General features: G+C 45.5%; 1 protein-coding gene across 2 annotated transcripts in view; it reads right to left on the bottom strand.

The window, feature by feature from the left end:
• The window catches only part of LOC144823467 (carotenoid-cleaving dioxygenase, mitochondrial-like), a 742,462-nt gene that overhangs the window by 378,947 nt on the left and 339,674 nt on the right, over window positions 1-23,841 (bottom strand). For both annotated transcript variants that reach the window (XM_078682002.1, XM_078682003.1), the window contains exon 3: window positions 11,748-11,956. In XM_078682002.1, the coding sequence (XP_078538128.1) occupies window positions 11,748-11,956 (209 nt within the window). The remainder of the gene's footprint in view (window positions 1-11,747; window positions 11,957-23,841) is intronic.

Genomic DNA, 23,841 nt, shown 5'->3' with positions numbered 1-23,841 from the left:
CTTTTGATACGCAAATTGATCATCATTAATAAGAAGTCATAGCTGAAAAATAAATTATCTCTAAACAAAAACATACATAGTCACTTGTCTATAGCTGTATCTTCATATACATTAGGGCCTTCTACTGACTGGTAAAAAGTAGTTTACGCTCTGGGAAAACATTTTGGATATCGCAGTTTAAACGCTGCCCAATTTCTTCTTGGCAGGTTTGAATACAAGCTTTTAGGAACAAGGGCCATAGCCAAAACTGACATTCACTTTCAATTTCTTTACAAAGAAGGGGCAGTTTCAGTGGTTGTTAATCTGCATTTATATTGTTCTATTTTATAAACAAAGTTAATTCTCTTACATACTAGGATGGTAAACTGAAGAAATCTTAGGCATGTTATTTTATGCCTCATGGCGTTTGGTTCTCCAAATAACCTTGCTGCAGTATAATGTAAAGAGAGGAAACGATATAAAGAGACATCTTATTTTTTGCAAAGTCATCATAATCTAAGATTCCTGACTTTATTATTAGTTGATAAGAAATAAATGTCTTAAATTGTATCAGAGTTTATTGTTCAGGCAAAGATTCAAAAGTTTTACCGATTCGGTATTTATGAATCGGTAAATATGAAGGAGGGAGATTTAGGAAGAATCGGTAATTGAATTACCGATTCTTTAAAATTCGGTATTTACCGATTCTGTAAATACCGAATCGGTATTTCCTGTTGATTCCTATGGGCTGTGAAGCCCATAGGAATCAATGGGAAATACCGATTCGGTAATTACCGAATCGGTAAATACCGATTCCTGCAACGGTGCAGGGGGTGTCACTTTGACACCCTCTAGCACCCCAAATACAGGCATGTGTGCCATGTGGCACACAGACATGCCCTAAGGGCATGTCTGTCTGTCACATGGCATAGATGTGCATGCACAAATGTGCATGCACACCTGGATTCGGTATTTTACCACCCAATTGGATTGGGTGGTAAAATACCGAATCTGTAAGGCCTTTGGGACTCAGAAGAGTCCCACCTACATCGGGAAGTTAGCGATTCGGTAAAAATACCGAATCGGTATTTTACCGATTCGGTAAATTTACCGATTCGGTAATTTTGCCGAATCGGTAAAATAGGGCCCCTAGGGCCAGATGTAGGAAAATTGTATTTACGATTCATAAATACCGAATTTTACCGATTCGGTATTTATGAATCGGTAAATATGAAGGAGGGAGATTTAGGAAGAATCGGTAATTGAATTACCGATTCTTTAAAATTCTGTATTTACCGATCCGGTAAATACCGAATCGGTATTTCCTATTGATACAGCCCATAGTAATCAATGAGAAATACCGATTCGGTAATTACCGAATCGGTAAATACCGATTCCTTCAAGGGTGCAGGGGGTGTCACTTTGACACCCTCTAGCACTCCAAATACAGGCATGTGTGCCATGTGGCACACAGACATGCCCTAAGGGCATGTCTGTCTGTCACATGGCATAGGTGTGCATGCACAAATGTGCATGCACACCTGGATTCGGTATTTTACCACCCAATTGGATTGGGTGGTAAAATACCGAATCTGTAAGGCCTTTGGGACTCAGAAGAGTCCCACCTACATCGGGAAGTTAGCGATTCGGTAAAAATACCAAATCGGTATTTTACCGATTCGGTAATTTTACCGAATCGGTAAAATAGGGCCCCTACATGCCAATTCTTAAATACCGGTCGGTAACGGCCGAAATCGGCCGTTACCGACCGGTATTTAGGCTCCTACATCTGGCCCCATATGTTTTGCCCAGGAATTGAGATCTGCAGTTCTGGATATAATTCCACACTAAGCTCTTTAGGGAACTCTGGTCAGCTGACCAGAGACAGATGCACAGCTAAATATATGATGCCATACTGGCTAAATCATGTCTCTGTAGAACAAGCTCCAATCTGAGGTGGCATAATAGGTGAAATATAGAAGGTTAAATTATTTCTATAAGGGTTGTACGAAGCAAAGGAAGACCTTTTATTTTAACTACTGTCAATTTAGTTTGAGAGGAGGCTCTTCCCAGTCTACCATATATTTTATAGAGAGCACAAGTAAAGGATGAACTCCTCAAATTAAGCTTTGCTGGATAATATCTTGAAGTCCTCAGATCTGTTAGCCATATTCTCAATTAATTACAAGTAAAAGTGGAATTTTGTTTTTTACTGCTGATTGTCCAGGTACCCCAAATTCACATTTCTAGAAAATAATAAAATCTTAGATGCACTTGTGCTCAATGCCAACTTATTAGCATTATTCTAGGCATCAAGCATATTTAAGGTCCTATGTAAACCAATTCACATGCAGTCAAGTGCTGCAGTACCATCGGCATATTGTATTTGCCAGCAATGTTTGGGGGAAAGGTTTAGATTTTATGAGCCAAGGGCAAAAATGAGGGTGCTAAAATATGCCTATTATAGTCCCATATTTGTACAAATGTGATCAAAGAGGAAAGAGCCAATACAACATTTTATTTTTTCCTATGATGTGCTGTAAAGAATCTGTGTAGCTTACTGCAAGTTCTGGTGAATGACCCCTGCCAGCAGCTTGCTGCATAACAGTCTGCTGTGTACAGCATCCAAAACCTTGATATAGTCTATAAAAATAGAACTTGGTCCCAAAGATCCGGGTGCATTGATAGGCTAGTGTGGACCGTGTAAATACATTATCTATGGTGCTGCATTCTGAACGATAGGTGGTTTTATAAAATGGGAGCAGTCCCTTTTTTATATTCACACATTCCTCAAGTTTAACCAAAACGAATTTGGCATAAGACTTTGAATCAACATTAAAAGGGTTATTAATCTGTTATTAATTGATCCTTCACTTTGCCTTTCTTGACTATGGAACAATACTGAAATTATGCGAATATACTTTGTTTACACTCCATTCGTGTTCAAAAGAGTATAGAGAGGGCATGGAATAATGCACCCAAATGGGTTCAAAATTGAAACAAGGACTCGTTCCATGCTAAAATATTTCACCAAATCGCAGTTTTGCATTTCACATAATTTCCCCAAAAGTGTACATAAAATGTAAATGAAAATTACTTTAATTTCACATACAGCTAGAGGAGAGGTATACAGCAGCCCCAACTCTTATTTATCCAACTGCAACTTATATTATTCTATAGCTTTCTTATTGGATGTTCTGGTGTTTTTATATATATATATATTTTACTTTATGGTGACTCTATTATTTGAGGTATACTATGTGAGTGTATCCAAATAAATGTTCTCTACACCAAAAACAAAAGAGGATTTAGGTATTGTTGTGAAATAATCTGTTATTATCAATCAATCAATCAGGGAATTGTAAGCGCGCTACTCACCTGTGAGGGTCTCAAAGCACGGAGAGGGGAGGGGGGGATGGGGTAAGCAGCTCCGTTCAGACAAAGAGCCAGGTCTTGAGTGTCTTCCTGAAGATGTTGGGGTCCAATGTTGTGGAGGCATTTGTAGGCATGGTATCTTAAAGGTTATTCTCTTCTTGATGGGGAGCCAGTGGAGGTCTTGCAGGTGTTGGGTGATGTGCTCCTGCTGAATGATGCTAAGGACGAGTTTGGCATCGGTATTCTGTTTGGTCAGCAGTTCGCGGAGTAGAAACTTGTTGATTCCGGCATAGAGGGCATTTCTGTAGTCTAGTCTGCTGGTTATGAGTGTGTGGGTGACAGTTTTTCTTGGTTCGGGGGGGGTCCATTTAAAAGTCTTGCGAAGGGTGCAGAGGGTGTTGAAGCAGGTGGATGCAGCGGCGTTGACCTGGCGGGTAATGGAAAGGGAGGAGTTGAGTATGATGCCATGGTTCCAGGTGTGGTCGGTGGGGGTAGGCGGGCTGCCGAGGGCGGTGGGCCACCAGGTACTGTCCCATGCGCTGGGGGAGGCTCCAAGGATGAGGACCTCTGTATTCCCTGAGTTGAGCTTCAGGCAGCTGCTGCGCATCCAGGATGAGACGTCCTTCATACCTTCCTGAAAGCTCAGTCTGGTGGTGACGCACAAGTTACTACTTGTGTAACGATATACCTGTAAGAGATATTAGTTAGTGAAAGATTCCTTACCTTACAATATCCCCAGGCGTCAGACTGGATCTGGAAAGTTTTGCTTAGCAGTACCCCTGCGTGTCGGTAGGTGGCGTTGTGCAGCTCCGCGACCGTCACTGGCATCGTGAGCGCCGAGATGACGTCACAGAGACTACTTAGGCGCCACCCATGCGCGCTGATGTCAGTTCTGTACACGACTTTCCATGCTGAAACGCAGAGCCATGCAAGATACTGACCATTGGTGTATAAAACTAGGGCCCAAAAAGGATATGACCTTAACCCTAGTAATCAGTTCGCAGAACGGGGAGGATGGGTGGGGCGGTAAGGAATCTATCACTGCCTAATGTCTCTTACAGATATATCGTTATACAAGTAGTAACTTGTGCATCTGAAAGAGACACGTTAGTGAAAGATTCCTTACCTTAGAATAGATACCCCAGCAATACCAACCCCGGTGATGGGTCTGCGAACAGGATTACACCAGAAAGTCACGGAGCACAGAACGACCAAAGAAGCCGCCTCTCCGGACCTGACTGTCAAGGCAGTAGTGTTTGTTAAACGTGTGCAGTGAGGCCCACGTAGCTGCCTGACAAATGTCCTGCAGGGGAACGGCATAAGGCAGTAGTGGCTGCAGTTTCCCTGGTCGAAAGGGCACGCAACCTCACAGGAGGCTCCTTCTTGGCCAAGGATTTACATGCTTTGATGAACAGAACGACCCACCAGGAAATGGTCAGTTTGTGCACAGCCCGACCTTTTTTGGCGTCCAGGTAGCCAACAAAGAGCTGATCATCCACCCGGAACTGTTGTGTACGCTGCAGATAGAAAGCAAGCGGACGTTTTTGGTCTAGACGGTGGAGCCTCTCCTCTTCCCTGGAAGGATGCGGAGGCGGAAAGAAGGTGGGCAAAGTGATGGTCTGCCCAATGTGGAAGGGCGTGACAACCTTTGGCAAGAAAGAAGGACGGGTCCTTAAAACCACCTTGTCCAGATGAACAGAAAGGAAAGGAGGTTTAGAAGAAAGAGCCTGGAGCTCACTCACTCTTCTGGCAGAGGTGATAGCTACCAGGAAAGCCGTCTTTAGAGTAAGAAGACGTAAAGGACAGTTATGAAGAGGCTCAAAGGGAGCGCACATCAGAAAAGTCAAGACAAGATTTAAGTCCCATTGAGGCAATATGATAGGCACAGGAGGAAACGTGTGTGTAATGCCTTTGAGAAAGCGGTTAACAACCGGGGACTTAAAAAGAGAAGGCTGATCAGGAAGCCTCAGGAAGGCAGAAATGGCAGAAAGATAGCCTTTGATGGTGCGCAGAGCAGAGCCCTGCTGGGCCAAAGAGAGGAGAAACAGAAGAACCTCAGAAAGAGGGGACTAAAGGGGATCCACATCCTTTGCTGTGCACCACGCCACAAATGTGTTCCATCGGCAGGCGTATACCGTTTTAGTGGAGGGACGCCTGGCTGCCAGAATGACATCACAGACTTCGGGAGGAAGGTCAAAAGCCGCCAACTGTCACCGCTCAAGCTCCATGCATGGAGGTAGAGGCTGGACAGGTTCGGGTGGAGGACCGCCCCCTGCTGCTGCGACAGAAGATCCTCCCAAAGAGGCAGACGGATCGGGGGATTGATGTTCATACTGAGTAGCTCGGGATACCATACTTTTCGAGCCCAGTCCGGAGCCACAAGAATAACTTGGGCCCGGTCGCGCCTGATCTTCTTCAGCACTCTGGGCAGAAGTGATACAGGCGGAAAAGCGTACAGTAGACTGCAGCTCCACTCGAGACGAAAAGCATCACCGAGCAAGTGCCGCCTTGGAAATTCCACCGCGCAGAACCGATGACATTGCGCATTCTCTTCGGTGGCAAATAGATCTAACCAAGTCCCTCCCCACTGCAGAAAGAGACCTTGCGCCAAGTACGGGTTCAGACGCCATTCGTGATCCATCATGCACCGGCGGCTAAGTAAGTCCGCCCTGGCGTTCAGAGAACCTGCCAGGTGTTGACCACCAAGGTAATGCCATGATGTTACAGCCATGTCCAGAGGCGCAGAGCCTCCTGACATAAGGTCCGCGACCCCACCCCACCCTGTTTGTTACAGTACCACATGGCGGTGGTGTTGTCCGTGAACACTTGCACTACACTTCCCCGGACAGAGGGAAGGAATGCCTTCAGTGCAAGTCGGATCGCCCGCAGCTCCAGAAGGTTGATATGGAGCCGGGACTCCGCGGGAAACCAGAGGCCTCTGATCTCTCCCTCTCCCAAGTGGCCACCCCATCCCAGGAGGGACGCATCCGTCACCACTTTGTGCTCCGGTTGGGGAAGGGAGAGGGATCTGCCATTGACCCAATTACGATTCGTGAGCCACCACTGCAGATGTCGTGCAGTGCCCTACGAGATCTGGACATGATCGGACAGGTAGCCCTAGAACTGTGCCCACTTGAACTTCAGGTCCCACTGCAGAGCCCGCATATGCCATCTGGCATGTTGCACCAGCAGGATGCAGGAGGCCATCCACCCCAGGAGCCGGACTGTCATCCTGACTGATACCCGGGACAGAGGCTGAAAGATCTGAATCATAGCCTAAATATCCTGGACTCGCTGCTCGGGAGGATAAACCCGAAACTGCGTCGAATCCAGAAACGCTCCGATGAAGAGGAGCTTCTGAGAGGGACTCAGGTGCGACTTCAGCACATTGACGGAAAACCCCATCAAGTGCAGAAGGTCGGCCGTAGTCTGAAGGTGGGTGATGACTGCCTGGGGCGAGCTCGCCTTTAACAACTAGTCGTCGAGGTAGGGGAAGACTGACACTCCTGACCTGCGTAGATGAGCTGCGACCACCGCCATCACTTTCGTGAACACCCGAACCAGGGGCACTGATAGGGCCGAAGGGGAGCACCGTGAACCGCAGGAAGCACCGGTGTGCCGGCAGGATGGGGATGTGAGAATATTTGTTCTGCAAGTCCAACGTCACCATCCAGTCTCCACGGTCCAGGGCAGCCAGGACCTGAGCCAGAGTCAGCATCTTGAACTTCTCCTTCCGGATGAAGCGATTGACGCCCCGAAGGTCCAAGATGGGGCGCAGGCCCCCCTTGTCCTTCCTGGGGACCAGAAAGTAGTGGGAATAACAACCATGTCCTACTTCTGGCCCAGGAACGTGCTCGATGGCCCCCTTGGCCAGGAGGGCCGAGACTTCCTGACGGAGAAGAGTCAAATGATCCTCCAACATGCGGTGGTGCCGAGGCGGCATGGCCGGAGGGGAGGACAGAAAGGTGAGTGCATAACCGTGGCCGATTATCTACAGCACCCACTTGTCCGATGTGATTTTGCGCCAATGGTGGAGGTGGTGTTGGATCCTGCCACCTACCGGCGTGGGGTGCTCCCTGAAGCTCGAATTAGGAAGGTTTAGAGGCGGAAGCAGCGGGGGTGGAAGTGGACTGACCCACGCACTGGTTACCCGACCCACCCCTGCGGAATCCACGGACGCGCTGAGGCTGGTTCTGCACAGGCTTTCTGGAAGAGTGTGCCTGGGTGCCCCTGCCCTGGCCACGAAACTAACAAAACCCCGATGTTCTTAGTGGAAAGACCCAAAGACTTGGCTGTGGCCCCAGAGTCCTTAAAACGCTCCAGGGCATTGTCGGCCTTGTCGCCAAAGAGGCAGGAGCCATCAAAGGGCATATCGATGAGCGTTCTCTGGACATCGGGTGAGAACCCAGAGAAACACAACTAGGCATAGCGCAGCAACGCCAGTCGTGGAAATTGCCCTGCCCAACGAATCAGCAGTGTCCAAACCACACCTGATGGCAAACTTCGCCGCATCCTTGCCTTCTGCAATCGCTTGGGAAAGGACAGTCTGGACCTCCTCAGAACACTGAGGCAAGACCTCAGCTACCGAATCCCACACTGCGTGGGAGTAACGGCCCAATAAGCAGGCGGTGTTAACCCCAAGCTGGCTGACGAGAACAATCTCTTGCCAAATTGGTTTAGCCTTTTAGAGTCCTTATCTGGGAAAGGCACTCTGCGACGTCAAGGCCTGAAGGACCAGGCTCTCAGGCGTAGGGTGAGTGGTCAAGAAGGCGGGGTCACCTGGCACCGGGCGATGACGCCTGGCGACGTTTTTATCCACCGGCGCCCCCGAGGCCGGTCGCAAGCAAGTGCCCAAGAGGACTTCGGTGAGAGCCTCATCGAAAGGGAGCAGCGGCTCCGACGACATAGACGCGTTTGGAATACCTCCATAAGGAGGTTGGTCTTAAGGGCCACCGTAGGGAGATCGAGATGAAGAGCCTCCACAGCCCGACGCAGGACCATGATATTGGAAGCGCCCTCCTCCATAGTAGGCGTTGTTCCAGGTTTATGTGAAGAAGTCGACATCTGGCGGGAGGGTGTTGAGGTGGTACCAGATCTCTACGCCGTGTTTGCGCAGGGAGAACACGTTGAGGAGGATGCATTTCAGGGCTTCGGTGGTGTTGGCTTCCGGCATGGGGGTGGTGTCCGTGGGAGTGTGGTGAAAGTCTGGTGACAGTGATGGTAGGAGGCCTGGCCGTGGGTGGTGTTAGGCGTGGACAGCTCGCAGTTGTTGTTTCTTCCGGGGCTCAGTGCGAGGAGAGCAGCTGAGTCGTAAAGGTGGATGATAGGAGATCCAGGGTCCCTGGCACTGGTCGCGGTCAGTGCAGATGGGCTTGCCTTTGCCATGCCAGCGGCGTGGCTGCCATTAAATAGGTGAGGGGGGTGGGAAGCGCAGCTGAGAGGCAAGAGCGGGAAACAGCAGGGGGGAGAGGCCGCGGGGGCAGCTGCGGGAAAAACGGGCAGCGAAGTGGACACAGTACAAAAGCACAAAAAGGCGCAATACAAGCAGGCACAGTACAAAAAGGCACAATAAAGAGAAATAAATCACAAAACAAGCAAGCACAGTACAAAAGGCACAAAACAATACCAGAAGCAGACCACCAGAGAGCAGCCTTGGACCCAACCTACACAGGGCAGCGGCACAACAACAGCAGCGGTATCACAGCGGAGCTGCAGGGGGAGAGAGCAGGTCACTGATCCAGGAGGTCAGGGTTCTTGCTCGCACGGCAGCACAGCAGCCAACATAAAATAGGGGAGGGGAGAGGGAAGCGCAGCTCAGAGACAGGAGTGGGAAACAACAGGAGGGAGGGGCCGCGGGGGCAGCATAGGCGGGGAAAGCAGGTAGCGAAGTGGGCACTGTACAAAAGCACAAAAAAGCCGCAATACAAGCAGGTACAATACAAAAAGGCACAATAAAGAGAAAAAAGTCACAAAACAAAGCAAGCACAGTTCAAAAGGCAGAATACAATACCAGGAGCAGACCGGCAGAGAGCAGCCTTGAACACTGCCTACACAGAGCAGCGGCACAACAGCAGCAGGTCCCCCATCCCCTGTTGGCCTCTGCTATGTGCCTTTTACCATTTGGCATGTGCTGCAGCCCAAGGTATTTTTACCACTGCCTACAGGGCATTCGCATTGTAATGGGGCAGGTGGAATCGCCAACATAGAGTAGGTCGGACAACTGCCCAAAACAATGGAGGTCGGGCAGTCGTCTGACCGCTATTGTAATCAGGCCTAAAGACAGTTCCCTCAGATGGAACAACTAGTTGAAACAGTAGTGAAAACTTGTAAGATGTCTCATACAGCTGGAAATCCTGATCTTCCAGCTCCCATCATCTCAGAGGAACATCTCAGTGGCTCCTAGATATGTGTCAGCACAGACTTTGGCAACCTTCTGTATGGAAAAAGCATGCTGGTAGTAATAGATCATTACTCTAAATATCCGGAGTTACGAATAAAACAACTATGTCAGCTAAAAAAGTTGTGCTAAGCTTGAAAAGGTGATAGCAATTCGTCGGCTGCAGCAAGAACTCCAGACGGATAATGGTCCCCCGTTCCACAGCCAAGAGATATCTGACTATTTTAAATCATTGGAGATTCCCCACTGGAAAATAACTCCTTTATGGCCACAAGCTAATGGGGAGGTGGAACCTCTTATGTCACCATCACCAAAGTTATCTACATCGCTCATGCTAACCATCAGCTGCTTGAGTTGCAATATATTATTTTGTCAGAAATTACAGACAGACTCCTTGCGTGATTATTAGACCGTCCCACAACCAAGCTTGTTTGCGTTGAGTGGTCATGGACAGTATTCTTCAACACCCGAGCTGGGAACTGCTCCTTTAGACATTGAACAAGTGTCAAGGAATCATTGAAGAAGCAACAATGCAGCCAGTCTGCGAAGGAGAACTAAGATATCAGACTATCTACTTCTCTTCAAGCCCTCTCAATGGTGAATGGTACACTCACTTGTGACTGATCATTGTGAGGGTGAAGTGATCACAAGGAATGTGTCATATCTTGAGAAGGGGCACACAGGTGGGGAAGAGGGGTCAAATGTAGTTTAGGCAGTGTTTCTAGGTCAAACCAGACCAGTTAATGGTAAGGAGAGCAGCTTGATCCAAGAGAGTCAATGACTGAACCGGATTTCATTAGGAATGGGTCCCGATCTGATATACCAGGGACTGCTATGACTCATGAGGTTAATGCAAAGGTTTCTGTGAGGGGTTCCCAAGGAGATCACCCTTGGGCATTTACTTTATACTTGTTACTGGTACCTTAAACTAGATAAGTATGTGCCGGAGTAAAGAAATGTTTCCTTAGTTAGGTCATTTTGTTGGTTTTGAACATTTTATATTTTGGGAGGAATGCAATCTTGTGGTTTGAAACATTTGACAGGGTATACAGGGTCAGAGCTATGGCCAATTCACACCCACAGACATATTGCTATGCGGACCTGTCCTAGGTTACTGGTTTAACTTGGTCGATTTCTAGTGGTAGCTTGAACTGTCAGCATCAGATGTTGTAGGTGAGGAAAGTGCATCTTTCTGATAATGTAAATCAAAAAGGCAATAGCAAAATTCATGTTATTTTTTTCTTACAAGCAACAGGCAACATTTCTCCTCTGAGAAAAATATTTTGGAATGTTTAGCCATCAGCCTAAGAAGTGAAAATTGTTTTATTTATTTTACTTTAAAAAATGACACCATGGAAATTTGAAGTTTGAAAGGTTCTCACAAACTCTGTGAAGTAGAGTTCCACATTGCTGTGCACTTCTACTAGGAGCCCAGAGAGTGGATGTACATATTACACATAATTTGAGAGAAACAATCATAAGGCTGATTATGTTCAATGATATGATTAAGGAATAAAAGGTTTCAAAGAATAAAAAAAAAAACAGCAGGTAGCATGACAATCAAAAGGAAATATAAAACCAAGAATCCACCCCTAGTGCCCAGGAAACTGAAGCAGGTAATAGTGCAGCATGACCAGACTGACCGGATATATGTGATCTGAAGCCAGTCCTTCAAGTGAGATTTAAATTAATGTTACTAAGTCTATGCATCACTTAGGTAAACTGATGGGTTTGCTTCAGTTACATGCAGCTTCCAACATAGCATTTTGAGCAGGAAAATATCCCTCAAACATCGAGTCAGCTACCGTATTTCATTGGCCTTGAACCATATACAAAGATTTTCGTCAACAAATGGAAAAGGAACATTTTCACTGGATCAGCACTGATAACTAATTAACAGCAATGCACATTCTGTGATTCCTCCAAGTGTGTTTGCACTGCATAGATGAACGCATGTCAAAATTAACTAAACAATTTACAGATGCTACAAACATACTAAACTGAAATATCGACATGAAACGCTCAAACATGCTCTTGCATGGGTCCGGCAAGGCTATGGTTCCAAATTCTGACAACACGATGCGGTTGTAGGCTTGATTTGTCGTATAATTATCACTCTGCAGAAACTTGCTCATGTAAGTGACAGCGCCATCTTCAATTCGAAACTGATGCATCAGAGCCATGCCGTCGAACCAGTGGTTGTACCTAAACAAAAGAAAGAAGAAACAATTATTTAAAAGTTTTTCCAGGCAATAAAACAAACTATGTCATGCTTTTTTAACAAAACACTATTATTTATTGGTGAAACTACTGCAAAGATATCTTCTGAGACTCATGCTACAGAGTAAAAAACAAAGGGAATATTTACAATAAAGTGGAGAAGCGTGTCATTAAGCCAAGAAGGCTAACAACAGGCTTCGTTAATTTAGAAATGCAGGGCTGAACCATATTTACTAGAATATACTGCAGCCTGGGTTTCCTTCTGCGCTGGTGCTAATTTTAGCTGCAGGGAAGATTGATTATGAGCAGGAAAGCAGCCCTCCCTGCACATAAACAATCTTTAAATGCCGTTTTGTAACTTTTATGTGTGCTCCTTTATTCAGCACACATAGAAGTTGCAAAACTGATTTTTTTAAATGATTGTTTATGTACAGGAAGGGGGACCTTCCTGCACATAAGCAATCATAGGCAACTTGCTGTTTCTATGTGTGCTGCACAAGGCAGCACACACGGAAACAGCAAAAACGAGGAGAAATAAAGCACTTCTCCTCGTTTCGCCTGTTTAAGACCTGGTTTTCCCTGGTCTTAATTTTGGCGCTGCCTCCTATTTACGCTGCTCTTGTAAACAGGAGGCAGCGTGAAAATCAATGGGTGTACCATTGAATTGGATTTTTAATAAACATTAAAAATGGTGATCAATCCATTTCTCTTCCATGTTCCAAACTCGAGATAGCCGAATGATTAGTTTAATCTATCCTCTATTTTCCATGAAACAGAAAAAAAGTTTTTGGGGATTTGTTACTGTAGGGAATGCCAACATTACATTTCTACATTATACACTTTTAAATACTAGGCACCCTACCTTGTAGGCTACGAGTCCTATTTAGGGGTGACCCATAATTACTTAAAGAGGGGGTATCCCACTGTCAAAAGCCTTATTATGACAAGTATGCTGCAGGTGTAAACTGTAGCTGTCAGCATACATTTGAAGGTGTTAGACCTGGCATTTTTGGTGTTTTTCTACTGTCTTCTTGCTTTTGATTTCCTGTTTTGACTTTGCGCTGCATTTTGTTTTTCCTGGTTTTAGGACTCTGGGCACTTTACCACTGCTGACCAGTGCTAAACTGCATGATCTCCTAATGCAAATTGTATTAGTGATTGGTTTATCTCTGATTGGCTTATTAGATTTACTAGTACGTTCCTAGAGAAGTGCACTGTGTGTGCCCAGGGCCTGTAACTCAAATGCTACTAGGGGGGCTGCAGCACTGATTGTGCTAGCCACATTAGTAGCCCCGTAAACATGTCTCAGACCTGCCACTGCAGCGTCTGCGTGTGCAGTTTTAAACTGCCATGTCGTCCTGCCAAGTGAAACCACTTGCAAGGTCCAAACCTTTCCTTTTACTACATGTAAGGACCCCCTAAGGTAGGCCCATGGTAGCCCCATTGGCAGGATCAGTGTACTTAAAAGGTAGGATAAGTACTGGTGTGTTTTACAGGTCCTAATAGTGAAATATTTCTAATGTTGTTTTTCGCTATTACACATACCTATCATAGGTTATCACTGGAGCTGCCTGGTAACATCTTACAAGAGTATCTTCCAATTGGGAAGAGATAGAGATTTGGAGTTTGGGGTCTTTGAACTCACAATTTGAAAATACATGTTTTGGTGAAGTTGGTTGTAAATTGTATGTTTGAAAGTGCCACTTTTAGAAAGTGGGCATTTTCTTGCTTTACCAATCTGTGCCTCTGCCTGTCTGTAGAATTCACGTCTGAGGGAGTATGACAGTTGGGATGTTTGTGCATTCACTCTAGACAGCCACCCAAAGGGAGCTGATGTGTGCCTTGCATATCCTGATGCCCCATCGCCAGACTGATGGGCCTTCCTGAGCTACAGTGGTGGGAGGAGTTATCACACCTGAATAAGGCTGTGCATGTCCTCCCACATAGCTGTCTCCGCTCCCCTGGAGTGTGTATGGAGCCAGGTCAGAGAAGCGCAGGGTATTGTGCACTACAAAGACTTACCTCTGAAACCCCAAAATCAGAAAACTTCTGTACTAAGGACATTCTGATAGGTATTTGGATGCTGTAGGAGGGACTGCCACTCTGCCTGTTGCTTTGTTGGGCTGGCCTGCTCCATCTCTTCCTGAGAGACAAAGGACTGGACTTTGCTTTCTGAATCCTGTTTCCAAGGTTCTCCAAGGGATTGTGCATGCCTGCCTCTTGTCGAGAAGTCTCAGGGCCATCATAGATTTCACTGGCATCTTGCTAACAGCACCTGGACTTCTCGGCTCAGAGTCCTGATTGCCAAGCGGTACCAATTCCAGTTCCAGAGTCCTTGGAATTGTGTGGCTGGTGCTGCAACCCAAGAACAGCAACATCGACTCCGTCACTGATGTAGCTGCCTGCATCGGAGGCGAAGGCACTGCATGTGAAGAGCACAACGCACCACCCTGACTTACACCACAGCCTAGGTGTAGCAGACGACAGCAACTTAGCGATGCTGACATAGTCATCGAGGCTGCTGCCTGTACTGGAGCTGAGGGCACCGCTTGTGAAGTTGCAAGACGCACCACCCCGACTTGCACCGCAGCCCTGACCTCTCCAACAGTGCTGCACACCGCCGCTGCCTGCCCCAGAGCCGAGGGTGCCGCTCGTGAAGAGCATGACGCACCGTTTTGACTTGCAACGCAGCCCCAGAAACCTGACAACACCAGAACCTCAACTGCATCATCGTGGAGTCGATAACCAACGTGAGTGAGCTCCCGAACTCATCGACACCGCACTGTCATATGGAACTGCTGCACTGCCGCCTCACCTACCCTGCATGGTAAGGAACCAACTCCTCACCGCTCCCGCATAGCAATAAGGAACAGACGCCTCACCTCCCCTGTGGCAGTAAGGAACCAACGTGACACCACACTGCATCACCTCGTCGATGCTGAGCATCGCTTTTGTTTTAATCACTTTAAAGGTATTGTTACTTTGGGGTCTGGGAGACTCCATGGCCAGCCTGCGCTCTTTGCAGTCTGTGCTAAACTGTAGGATTAGTTCCTGTCACAACGTCGAGATAGCCCCGTTTAGAGCTATTGATTTCTAAGAGCTATTTTGTAACAGTAGTCTTTTTAAAAGTGATATCTTGATTTGTGTATGTTGGATTTTTGTCACTTTAGTCTTGTTTTATTCAGATAAATATTGGCTATTTATCTAAACTGGTGTGGTGTCCTTTTGTGTATTTTCACTGTGTTACTGTGTATGTAGATGCAAATGCTTTACACATTGCCTCTGAGATAAGCCTGACTGCTCGTGCCAAGCTACCAAGGGGGTGAGCAGAGTTTATATTAGGTGTGTAATCCCCTTACCCTCACTAGGGAGTTGATCCCTACTTTGAAAGGGTGCAAACCACTACCAACTAGAGATCCAATTTCTAACATTGGTGGCCAGTGGTGAGGATAGGTCTTTTGTTTGTACTTTGCCTGCAGTGATTGATGTACCCTACTACTATATTGGAGACTGTTACTCAACCATATACTTTTGATTCGTCTCTTCTTGGCAACCAGTTTTTGTAATCCACAATCATGTCTCAGTCGGGGGCGCAATCAGTTTTATCTGCAGATTTTGTGTTTGAGGAGGAAAAGCTGGAAACCTATATGCTTTAACTTAAAAATATCTGCTGGGATTCCAAGTGTTCTTTTAAAGGCCTCACTAGAAAGGAGGAGCTGCAAAAGGCCCTGAGGGTCTGGTTGGCAGCAAGAAAGGCTGGTAGGCCTACTGAGGATGAGAATGGTGATGTGGAGGAACTGTGCCTGCATAAGGATTTTGTGAATCAGGATCTGCCTGGATGGAAAGCACATTCTAGGGCAAGCAGCAGTATTTCTTACAGAGGTCTGTCACCAGAGGAGCTGGAATACAAGCGGGAGCCCTGGAGGCATCAGTTGGAGCTGGAAAGGCTCAAGACGAAGCATGAGCGAGAGCTCCAAAAGGATACGTTGGCATTAGAGAATAGAAAAGATAGAAAAATTATGCTAGCTCATGAGATGAGCTTAAATGAGTTGGACTTGGAGGCCAAGTCAAGCACAGATGGTGGCAGCATTTCATCAGTGCAGTCAAAGAAAATAGTGCACATTTCAAATAATATAGGGAAAGAGTATACGAAGGAGGATGTTTTCCAGAGATGGTTTCAGGGCTATGAGGCAGCTCTTCACATGCATGAGGTCTCTGAGAAGAATTGGGGGGCAGGATTGTGGAATCACTTCACAGTGGAAGGGAGAAACGGACCCATTGCTGGCCTTAGGGCACGCCCCTGTCCTCACCTACCCTACCATGAAGGATGCCCTCCTTACCCAGTATGGTCTTACCCTAGATAAGTACAGGGATCAATTTAGGCAGAGTGAGAACCTGGATTCCAGATATGGCTTGAGTGTGTGGATACTTTTTGCAGCGCACTGGATGGTTGGGGGAAGGGCAGTCATGTCACAGATTACATGGAGCTGTAGAATTTGATTCTGTGGGACTACTTGTCTAGTCTGTGTTTTCCAGAGCTGCACCAGCACTTGATGGACAGCATGTTTACTGTCTCCAGGAGGCTTGCTCAGGAGGAGGACTGCTGGGTGAATACCAGGGTCCACAAGTGGTTGTGAGGGGGATACTCTGCCACAGGTGAGCAAGCTCCCGAGCAGCAGAAGGGGGAGGGGGCAAGGGTAAAAATGGTGAGATCTCTAAAGGGCCCCAAAATAATTCCCAGGGTAAGGATCCCCAGTCCCCCACTGAGAAGAAGGATTATTTCCCGCCAGGGAGGCCTGGCGGGAAGGACCTCCTGACGTGCTATGACTGCAGCTAGGCAGGGCACTTCCGAGGGAGGCACAATTGTCCCAAGCTGACACAGGCCCCCAGCAGTGGGAAGACACTGGGGATGGCCAGTGTAGCACTTGGGGAGAAGTTGGTTCCAGGTGGGTGTGGGGAATCAGCTGAGATGACCCTTGTCTCACCAGGGGACAGTGAGATGGTCGAGAGAAACGTAATGCCTGATAAAACTAAGTAATACAGACAGTAGGTGACCATCAAAGGACAAAGGGTAGAGGCTCTGAGAGACACAGAAGCAGGGTGACTCCTGTCAGATGTCACTTGGTGTCCCTGGAGTGCTTCACCAGGTAGTTGCAGGAGACAACAGCCAGCACTTTTGTAAAATAGCTCAGGTTCCCTTTGAGTGGGGGGGGGGTCTCAGGTCCTTTAAGGATAGCTGTGAGCCCATCTATGCCTGTGGATTGTCCGCTGGTAAATGACCTGGAACACACCACCTGGAGGGAGGAGGATCACACGTCACACTTGCATATGTTGGGATTGCCTGAGTGGGTGTGCCTGACCACACAGTCCATGACAGCCCATGGTAATTAAAAGGGCCTGGAGCCTGAAACAGTGGCCGAGGTGTCTGCCAACAAGAGGAGGGGCAAGGGGTGCGGTAAACCCGCTCCTGAGATTACCACGGTCCAGAAGAAGGCTGAATCTGAGCGGGTGCCCAGGAACCTACAGGGGGAGAATTGGTCGAACTGGGAAACCTGCCTGAGCTGACCCATTATTAAGGATAATGGGGCAACCCGGTGTCCCTCAGAACCTGGGTACTGGTAATATAGAAAACAATTGGTTCTGTTGGGGCGATACAATTGCTGTGATAACTGTATTCAATACAAGAGAAAAGGTGTTTCACACTTCCTATTACACAGTAAATGTAAACCATCCTAATAAACAATTTCAACATACACAGTAAATGAAAAAACAATTGCAGTTTAATAACACACTAAGAAAACAGGTTAAGTTGATTTACTCTTATATTTTACAGTAGGGGTAGGACACGCACCACTGGAGTAAGGAATAAAGGTACAACAGATGAAAAGTTGTCGCGTGCAGGCTGGGGCTTCGCTCTCTGAACCATCAAGCATTTAGTTAAAACAAATATAGCAACTCCAAAGTAGGTGTTGTCCCCCTGCGCACCGCGTGTTTCAATACCCGAGGGTATAATAAAGTTATTCAAAAACCATGCATTGAATCCATAAAAGTTTTTACTTCATGAATCACTTTTTCTTTGTCAAATTATGTTGTTCATTTGTACAAGGTATTAGCTTTCCAATGTTAATTCATGCATGTATCAGACAGCTCCATCACATATCCCTATGCATTTCGGGCCCTCCTAGCCCTTCATCAGGGGAAGTATCTGTGAAATGAAAATAATCAAACTGATTATGGGGGACAACTCTTTATATCCTAAATCATAACGGTGTGTTAAGCATCATTAACATGTATTAATATCTAATCAATATACCAAAGTGAAAGAAAAGGAAGAAACACTGTGCGCGTAGTAAAGCTCAGAACCCTGTTATATCACCAATCTTTATAAACATTGCGTTCATGCTTTTTATCCGTATTCTGTGGTGCGATCGAATCCGAAGAGGTATAAGGCATTTCAAGGCCTGATTGTTAAACAGATGGTTGGTGAGTTAAAAAGCATGATGCGTCTAACGTTCGGCTGAACAAGAGATATACCATCACCTAAGGTAGTAAAGTCGGGAACAAGGTTTCAATGCATTTGTTATGCAAAATGGAGGAATCGCGTTATCGAATAACATTAAACAGCAACGTTAATCGAGTGCTGTTAAAATCAACAATCCTACGGTTTGAGTGATATGTTAATACTTACTGGAAGCATGCCGAGTGCAGAGTAGTGAATTGTTAGCGCAAATGATTATTCACGCGCGAGTATTGCGGGTTTGTGGTTAAATGGAGTTCGCATCAAGCATTACGCTGTTAGAGGATAGAGGTAAACAGAGGACTTCCCTGTTAGACGAGGTGGGGGCCATCTTAAAACGGTGTCTAAAAGTGGTGTATAATGTGGAGTATACAGAAACAAATTGTTCAAAGCACGTATATCAATGTGGATCAAATGGGTTAAACAGTTATGTTAATCATACTGAAGACCATCTAAAAACAAAGTGAAATATATCTATTGGAAATGGTGAAACGGGATCGAACCATGGAGAAGTCATTAGCACAGTGATTGACCCAATACACGGGTGATCAAACATAGAATGAGGTTCAAAATTGAGTAAACACAACATAAAAAAGAAAAATGAATAATGGTAATTATTAGAAAGTCAGTCAAGTAATGATGCAATATGGAACAGTGCAAAGAAATTCCATACTATCATTGAGGCCAGTGGGCTGCATCGTGCATAAGTATCTGATCCAATGATTCTCTCTCTGGAGCAATTTATTCTTGGGATTGACGCCCTCTGTGAGATACGATTTCAAGGACAGTAAATTGCAGTTGTGCAATACTGTGTCTGTGTTCAACGAAGTGTTTTGCTACCATAGACTTCATGTTGCTAGACCTGATGTTGCTCTTGTGTTCTAAGATTTTTATCCTTATCTTGCGTTCAGTGTGGCCGACATAACAAAGACCACAAGGACATTTCAACAGGTAAATCACATTAGCTGTGTTGCACGTGGCGTTCACTTTCAGCTTGATCTTATGACCCTTCATGGGATGATGCAGAGTGTTTCCTTTGATAATGTTATTGCAGTTGCTACAGTTGTAGCAGGGTTGAAGACCTTTGTATTCACTAACGTTTGAAATGGTTCTTGGATGTGTCAATAGTTCTTTGAGGTTGGGACCTCTGGTGTATGAAAAAATAGGTGGTTGTTCAAAAGGACCCTTAAAGTCAGGTTCTCTGCTGAATTGTTGCCAATGTTTCAGAATGGTTTTTCGATATTTATTACTCAGTGTAGAATATTTGGACACAACAGTCATACGTTTGCTTTCGGTTTTGATCTTGGGACTTAGCAGTTCTTCTTTGTTAAATTTTTCGCATTTAGTTTTGGCGCTTTTCAGTACTACATTGGGATACCCACGGTCTTGAAATCTCTTGCACATGGTATCAACATGTTTGGCACAGTCTATGGGGTCAGATATGATCCGTTTAACTCTCATGAGTTGTGATAATGGTAAGTTGTTCTTCAAATTGGGTCGGTGAAAGCTAGAATAATGAAGAGTATTATTCCGATCAGTGTCCTTTCGATAAAGAGTGGTGTGAAATCTGTTCTCCATTAGTGTAACTTGAACATCCAGATAATTGATGCATCTTTTGATCACATATCCATGTGAACTGAATCCGATCATTGATAGTATTGAAGTATTGTAAAAATTCGGATAGTTTGGTTTCTGGGCCAGACCACAATATAAAAATATAATCAATATAACGTAGAAACAATTTTCCATATTGTGTCCACAAAGGTTGATTGAGTATATTGTTCTGTTCAAAGTAGTGCATGAATAAATTAGCGTACACAGGGGCAGCACAATTATCCATTGAGGTTCCGCTGAGTTGTAGATAGCACGTGTCTTTCCAGGTGAAATAACTTTGATAAAGTGTAAATCCAAGTAATTCCATTAAGATTGGCTGTAATTCCAATTTAATGTCAGAGTTCAAGATGGCATCTTCTATAGCCTCTATTCCGAGATCATGAGGAATAGACGTATATAACGCCTTCACGTCAACGGTACATAACCAATGTTCGTCTTCAGCTGATATCAGTACATTGTCCAACTTTCTCAAAAAATCTGTAGTATTACGAACATATGTCGGTGTTTTAACAACGAGAGGTTGTAGATGTTTGTCCAATAGTCTCCCCACTGGTTCGTGTATACTGCCTCTTGTGGACACCATTGGTCTCAACGGTGGTTTTTGTAGATCTTTTATGGATTCAATTCATGGTTTTTGAATAACTTTATTATACCCTCGGGTATTGAAACACGCGGTGCGCAGGGGGACAACACCTACTTTGGAGTTGCTATATTTGTTTTTACTCTTATATTTCTCAAGAAGTATTGAATATTAAATGGCTGTCACAAATACAAGTACATTGCGAAAATACAAAGGTGACTATTGTGAGAAGGTGACATGTGGTGACTGGTGAAGTGAACAGTACACTATATACAAAACATACATATGTGACATAAATTAAAAGAACACCTTTTCTCTTGTATTGAATACAGTTATCACAGCAATTGTATCGCCCGACAGATCCAATTTTTTTCTATATTACTGAGCTGACCCATTGGCAGCAACAATGGGGTCCCACCGAGGAGGAGTTCTGCACTGAGCAGAAAGAGTGCCCTACCCTTGTGGGTCTTTTGGAGCAGGCTGAGCACCAGGTAGCTGGCAAAGAGTCTGGGTTTCACCTAATCTATTTGGAGAATGATCTCCTCTATAGATAGCATAAGGTGGCTGAGCCTGGGGTAGCCCGTGTGCTGGTGGTACCCCAGCGCTTCGGAGCCTTTCTACTGGGTTTGGCTCATGATGTGCCTCTGGCATGACATTTGGGACAGGGAAATACCTTTGACAGGCTTGTCACCCACTTTTACTGGCCCCAAATGAGAAAGCATTCTGATGCCTTGTGTAGGACCTGCCAGACTTTCCAAGTGAGTGGCAAAAGTGCGGGGAAATGTCAGGCTCCCTGCAACCATTCCCTGTCGTGAACACCCCTTTCGAGCAGGTGGGCATTGACATTGCAGGGTTTCTAGATCCCAAGACAGCCATGCCCTCTGAGGACAGTAATGGCAACCGTTGAGGCCCGGGCACTGATAGGGATCTTTACCCCAATGGGTTTCTCCAAGGAGGTGGTAACTGACTCGGGTACCAAGCTCATGTTGCTGTACATGAAGGCCATGTGGAAGGAGTGTGGAGTGAACTACAAATTCCCCACCCCTTACCACCCCCAGAGTAATGAGTTGGTTGAAAGGTTCAACCAAACCCTGAAAGGCATGATTTTAAGCCAGTTGGAACCCATGCGGTGTAAATGGTACGTCCTTTTAACATGACTGCTTTTTGCCTACAGGGAGTTACCACAGTAGGGAGTGTCTTCGGGCCCTTTTAAATTTCTGTATGGGCACCCTGTGAGAAGACCTCTCAGTTTGTGAAAAGATGGCTGGGAGCAAGCGTCATGTGCCTGAGTTAGGCCTTGTAGGAATTAGTGCCATTCTCGCATGATCATTTTTCCTAAAGTAGCCTTCTCTTTCCCACATTAACCTTTGACACACATTTTGTATGTCTGACACTTGGACTGGTTTTGCAGAAACACCAACCTTGTTGACACGGAGCAATTTATGAGAATACTATCACACTGCCTTGACATTTGTGCAAGGCCTTTCCTATTTAAGACACATTTGTTTTATTATTTCATCCATATGGTGACACAGCTATCTGAAGAACACAAACAATTGTTGCCCGATTACTATCTCGGCTGAGGAAAGGATGCCATTTTCTATATATAGCCTTATGCTTCCTAACATAATCAGTGGAGACACTTCTGCTGGCTTTGAGTGGTCCCAGCATAATGAAGATTTCCCCTAGCAGCTGACGGACATCTCTGCGAATGGTGTCCAGTTCGTGGCCAGGACGGGGTCATACACTCTTACCCACCAGGTAAAGGGGTTAGATCATCCAGACTGGGGTTTTCTTGGCAGATCGTACATTCACACCCTAGATATGTAGGTTAGGGTTAGCATCGTAGGAGTATGCTAGATTGTTATAAACTTTTATATGCATGCATATATAAACTGACACAACAAAATGGTGGTACTCTTTGTTTTATTCCCTGCGTTGACACATTATAACCTTGTCTGCTTCCGTCTATTAATTATTGCAATCCATATTTTCTATACAAGAATCACAAAGGTCCAATAATTATTGGAAACGCCCCTTTGTGTAGTCTCTGTATATATCTCTGAGCACAAGAAAGCACAAGTGACTGAGCGAAAGTTTGAAATCCGTCACCATGGTTCCTGAGGGAACAGGGCTGTCATGTTCAGTTGTTGCCAGAACTGTTCACTCCCTGTTCTGGTTTGGAGGGGCTAACTGTGGCACTGCAGCTAGATGGTCCAAGAGACAACACATTATACGGAGGTGCATGGAATCAGTTTGATAGCATCACAAGTTTATGATGCCTGCAAACACACAGTTCCTACTGATTAGTGGAAACTACACGACATGGCAAAGCCAAATTTGGTTGGTTTCTTATGTTGTATGGATCAACTGAGTAGTTGAATTGTGCTTTCTCAGAGACATCCGTCCTAACTTAGTAGTCCTAACTTTACTACTACTAAATGCCTTCTGTGAATAACAAAAGTATTAAGTTTAGGATGTTGTCTCAAGTTAGTAGTAATAAAGTTAGTGGTCCTACCTTTACTAATACTAAATGCTAAATGCCTTCTGTGAATACCAAAAGTAGCACGTTTAGGATTATGTCTCAGGTTAGTAGTACTAACTTTACTACTACTAAATGCCTTCTGTGAATACCAAAAGTAGTACGTTTAGGATTTTATCTTAGCTTAGTTCTGTGAATCGGCTCTACTGCCACCAAAGAAGTGAAGTTTGTTCCAGCAAGAACTGACTGCATCCCAAAGATCGGGAATCTGGTTAGAGAAAAGATTGTCGACAAAAACGAGTCGAACCGTCCTACAGAGCATCTGTGCCTGTCCTAGATGCTGAAGATACAGGAACTGAAGTCTTCCGCCCATTGCAGGACGCAGAAAACAAATGGTTTGTCTCTATTGATATGATCAAACCACACTATGTGGCTGATTCTCAACAGTAGGCCACATGGAATCTTGGGTAGCTACCAATTTCCTCTTGCTGCCATTCAGGAAGTTCAGATGGAAGCTTTAATTACAACTGAAGCCTGCTCTCTTCAAAGTGAGACAACAACAAACAACAAGTTATGTCTTCTACCTGTTTCAAAAGCAATGACTACTGTACAGTCTACAAGTACAGAAACACTGATTTAAATTTGGAATCCAGAAACAAACAAGATCTACATCAACG

The sequence above is a fragment of the Lissotriton helveticus genome, chromosome 3_1 (assembly GCF_964261635.1).
Source record: "Lissotriton helveticus chromosome 3_1, aLisHel1.1, whole genome shotgun sequence".
In the NCBI taxonomy this organism is placed as follows: Eukaryota; Metazoa; Chordata; class Amphibia; order Caudata; family Salamandridae; genus Lissotriton; species Lissotriton helveticus.
Note: the sequence above shows the minus strand (reverse complement) of the source record. Positions and strands in the feature narration are given on the sequence as shown.